General features: G+C 42.3%; 1 protein-coding gene and 1 non-coding gene across 2 annotated transcripts; both read left to right on the top strand.

The window, feature by feature from the left end:
- Positions 1–649: 649 nt before the first annotated feature.
- On the top strand, positions 650–2,551 carry LOC102033243 (60S ribosomal protein L37-like; the record flags this gene model as incomplete). Its single annotated transcript, XM_005431442.2, has 3 exons — positions 650–791; positions 1,077–1,161; positions 2,435–2,551. Coding segments are annotated over 3 exons (297 nt in total), but the record flags the coding sequence as incomplete, so codon positions are not given.
- LOC115949251 lies at positions 2,253–2,333 on the top strand. The gene has a single exon (XR_004082809.1). It is a non-coding gene; the product is annotated as a small nucleolar RNA SNORD72 (small nucleolar RNA).
- Positions 2,552–4,313: the final 1,762 nt, after the last annotated feature.

Genomic DNA, 4,313 nt, shown 5'->3' with positions numbered 1-4,313 from the left:
GGCGGCCCCCGCGCCGTGCTGTGGCCGGACTCGGCGGTGGGGCTGTGCTGCGGGGAGACGAGGCTGGGACCTGAGCCTGAAGGCCCCGTTCCTGGCCTGTGTGGGGGCGTGGGACATCGCGTCCTGGGCGGAGAGACAGCGATGGGGTATGGGGCTGTGCTACCACGGGATCTCCTTCGGGGTCCCCTCCGTGCTTGCTGCGGGCCTGGCCGGGACAGCGCTCTTCCTAGTGATGAGGAAGCCTTTCAGATAATTTAGTAAGAGGGAGTTTGATTGCCAAAGCTTCTTGTGAGTGTATGGATAATCTATGAAAATAAATACATTTCTTCAGGAAAAAGCAGTTTACTGTTTATCACCGATACATTTGAGGGAGATGAGAAAGGAGTTGGAGATAACCACTCAGTGGCTTCATTTTATTTCAGCACTGGGCAGGGGGATAGGAATGGCAAAGAGAAGTGTAAGAAACTGGTTTCTTAAAATGGAGGATACCTATAAAAGAAACTGAGTCAGTGTTTCAGAGATCAGTGTGCCTCTGCCATGTTTACTGAACTTGGTGAATTTGAGAGTGTTTTTTAGAGAAGCCTGTGTTTTGAGTTACATGACTTTTGAGTGATAGTGATATTTACAATGTGCAATGTCTTGAAATATTTCTCAGACAAAGGGTACATCATCATTTGGTAAGCGGCGAAATAAGACACACACCTTGTGTCGTCGGTGTGGGTCCAAGGCGTACCATCTGCAGAAATCTACCTGTGGGAAATGTGGTTACCCTGCTAAGCGTAAGAGAAATTGTAAGTAAGAGTTGAGTTTAAAAGCTTGTGGTTTTTTGTCATCTTCAATAATCTGGCTTTTTTCCAACCAAGAAAGAATACTGTATCATCTTACAGTGTTAGGAAATTTTTTGAAATTAATCTTGATTTCACTGTTTTTCAGCTAACATGCAGTATTACTGAATAATAATTTACTTGATTTATAATTGTTTTTTTCTTCCATGAAATTGAATAGTTGTGCTATTCAAATGTACCATGCAACTAATTATTTGGTGTAGATGAATAACAGTAATTTCTGTGTTCTAGATAACTGGAGTGCAAAGGCTAAAAGACGTAACACCACAGGTACTGGTCGCATGAGGCACCTGAAAAGGGTCTACCGTCGATTCAGGTACGACATTTTATTACAAACGAGTGTAATCTGACATCTTCAATGGATTTCACTGAATTATGAAATTCATCATTCAAAGTTAACACTTATTTAGTATGCTTGATGAGGTATGGTGTTTCTTTTAAAATATATTGTGAAAATAAATGATGTCATATCTGCAAAAGAATATACTGCCAATTATAAAAAGCTCGTTCATTGTTAAAATATACGCTGTATAGCAAACTCTGATGTTTCTGTTAATTGTAGATAGTACAGAACACAGAGGGTATTGTAATAAAGCACTCACATTTGAAAAGGCATACTTTGTGTAGCATTACCTCTTCTTGGGAGTCTGAAATTGATGGTTGCACTGAAGTTGGATTTTTCTAAGAAACAATTCTTGAAATGCATCCCAATCCCTTCTTGCCCACAAGAAAAGGATTTAAATATTTCAGTGATTGCTCTTTAATTTGGAGTACAATTAGTAAGTTACATCTGATTCTAAGTTACAGGTTTCTAAAATCTGTTATAAAGCTTTGAGTTGTACTTAAAAGGTACTGTACTGTTAAACTTGCTAAGAATTTCTTTTTGTATGACCTCCATGTTCTAAAGCACAGCTCTGTAACTTTTGGCCTGATACACCAGAAAAATGGATGAAAAACCCAAGCAATTCAAAAGTCTTTTCCTAAAAATGTAGATTGGATTTAATAGTGAAAAGTAAGTCTTTTAAGTCCCGGACCTAGGTGTATTTGAGGGATCCATTCATCTGTGGTTTTTTGGTAAGCATAGTCTTTCCCAGGAGCATCCAGAAAACACCTTACAATGTGCAACTGCAGCCTTATTTCTACCAAGTGTTGCTGAAGTAGAAATGTCATCTCCAAAAGTAAGCTTGGGGTCAATTTCTGTAAGAAATTGACTTGCACTTCAGTGCTAACAAATGCGAAATCTTTTGCCAAGCTGCTTAGTAGGAACATAAAGTAAGGCATGCCTTCCGTGGATGTGCTGTATCGAATTCAGACTTGCAATGTTTACTCAGTTAATGAAATCTTCCTGTTTGAAGAAGTCATTTACTTCAGCAGAAGAGAGAGAAAACCATATTGCTTATTCCAAACAGTTTGTGAATTATGTTTCTTAAGAAAAACCACTGAACATATGAACTCCATAGTGATTTCAGTGCATTACTGAGAGAAGCTGAAAAAAGCTGGTGAACCTGATCTGAAACATTGCTTCTTGAAAAATAACTTGGAGCAAAAGTCAACCTTTCAAAAAATAATGATCATATTTCTACTTGTAGGAATGGATTCCGTGAGGGAGCCATGCCAAAGCCCAAGAGAGCAGCTGTTGCAGCCTCCAGTTCATCATAAAGATACATGTATTTGTTAAAATAAATTGTCTTATCCAGAAAATGTCATCTTTTGTACATGTTTTACTTCAGTGAAACACGGTATATTGTGTCTGGCTGAGCTGGAGTTCGTTTCCCCACAGCAGCCCTCCCAGTGCTGTGCTTTGCATTGGGAGCTGGAAAGGTTCTGATAACACACCAGTGTTGTGGCTTTTGCTGAGCAGCACTGGCACACCATCAGTGCTGTCTCCAACATTCTCCCATCAAGGGGCTGGAAGTGGACAAGATCCTGGATGGGGACACAATGAGACCAGCTGACCTAAATTACCCAAAGGGATATTCCATACCATATGACATCAGCTCAGATATAAAAGCTAAGGGAGGAAGGAAGAATGGGGGTTTTCATTACTTTACAGTGTTTGCCTACCAGAGCTGCGTGCTGAAGCCCTGCTTCCCAGGAAGTGTCTGAACATCACTCACCAATGGAAAGTAGAGAATAAACCTATTTTTTCTCTTTGCTCATGTGTGCACAAACTTTTGCTTTTGCTTTAGTAAACTGCCTTATCTCAACCTACAACTTGTTTTCCATCTTATTTTCCCTCCCCTGTCCAGCTGGGAAAGGGATCAATAGAGCAGCTTTGTGGGCACCTGGTATCCAACCAAGGTCAACTCACTACAGTCCTTTTTTGGCACACAACCTGTGGGGTGAGACAAGTGCAGTTAAATTTATATAAATATATAAATCATGTTATAGTAAATAGTAGTTATCAAGTAGCAAGCTCCTATGGGGGGCATGGAGTTTGTCAGCTGCATTCCTTATCTCTATTTTGCTGAGTTTGGAAACATGTTAACACAAACAATGGCTCTATGCTTTGCCCTTACACTGATGGCCTTGTTATGCTGGGGGAACTGTCTTTTGTGGACAATGAGGGAATACACTTCCCTCTGCCCGCCTGAGATTGCTGTGAAGGCTTTTATAATGCAGCCTCCCGTGGTCATTGCTCATCCTTATGTAAACTGCTTAATACTGTTAACGATATTAGCTAATACTATTGGTACACTATGGAGTTCATGGAATCTGGTGTCATCATGATGTAAGAGAAAACAAACTTAAGGTGAGCAGATATTGAAATCTGCCCTGAGGCATCCAGTTCCTGACTGGGAGGGTGGGTGGAAGGATTTGGGCAGGTTCCTAGGGCAGTTCTCACCTCCCATTACCTGGCACTTTATACCTGAACAGGTAATCAACCCTGACAATCTGACCTGTCAACTGATAGAAGTGTGCCTTGCCTACCCCACCAAAAACCAGCAGCTCCTCATCCTGTACTGGGGCCTGGCCTGTGCCTATTGAGCCACAGTTCAGTACTCTCAGAGGACTGTAGTTGAGGCAGGAACCCAAACTGCATTTGAGGATAATAATGGCTGAGATAGGGACACAAAGAACAATTACAGTTATTGCCCCAGTAGTGAAAAAAAAAAAAATGAACAAGGCGAGCTACAGGTCCATATCATCGATTAGAAAGGGAGGAAGAAGAGGAGGATCAGTGGAGAAGGAGGGATGACGCTTTCAGCGCTGTGTATTTAATACCAGTCACGTCACTGCTGGGGGGAGTAGTTCCGGTAGGGGGAAAATGCCACGGCCGGACACAAATGTGGCAATTTTTGGCTGGCTCGCTTCAGCTAAGGGGCCTGCGGACCCCGGCACCCTGCGCCCTGCCGTTTCTCCCCTCTTTTCCCCTCCTTCCAGGACGTTTTTGCAGGACGAGGGGCTGAGGAGAGATGGCGGCGCCGATATCATCAGCTGAGTCTAGCCGAGCCGAAAAAGGGGTCC

This window comes from Geospiza fortis, unplaced genomic scaffold, assembly GCF_000277835.1.
Source record: "Geospiza fortis unplaced genomic scaffold, GeoFor_1.0 scaffold1770, whole genome shotgun sequence".
NCBI lineage: Eukaryota > Metazoa > Chordata > Aves > Passeriformes > Thraupidae > Geospiza > Geospiza fortis.
This window is presented reverse-complemented; position numbering and strand designations above follow the sequence as displayed.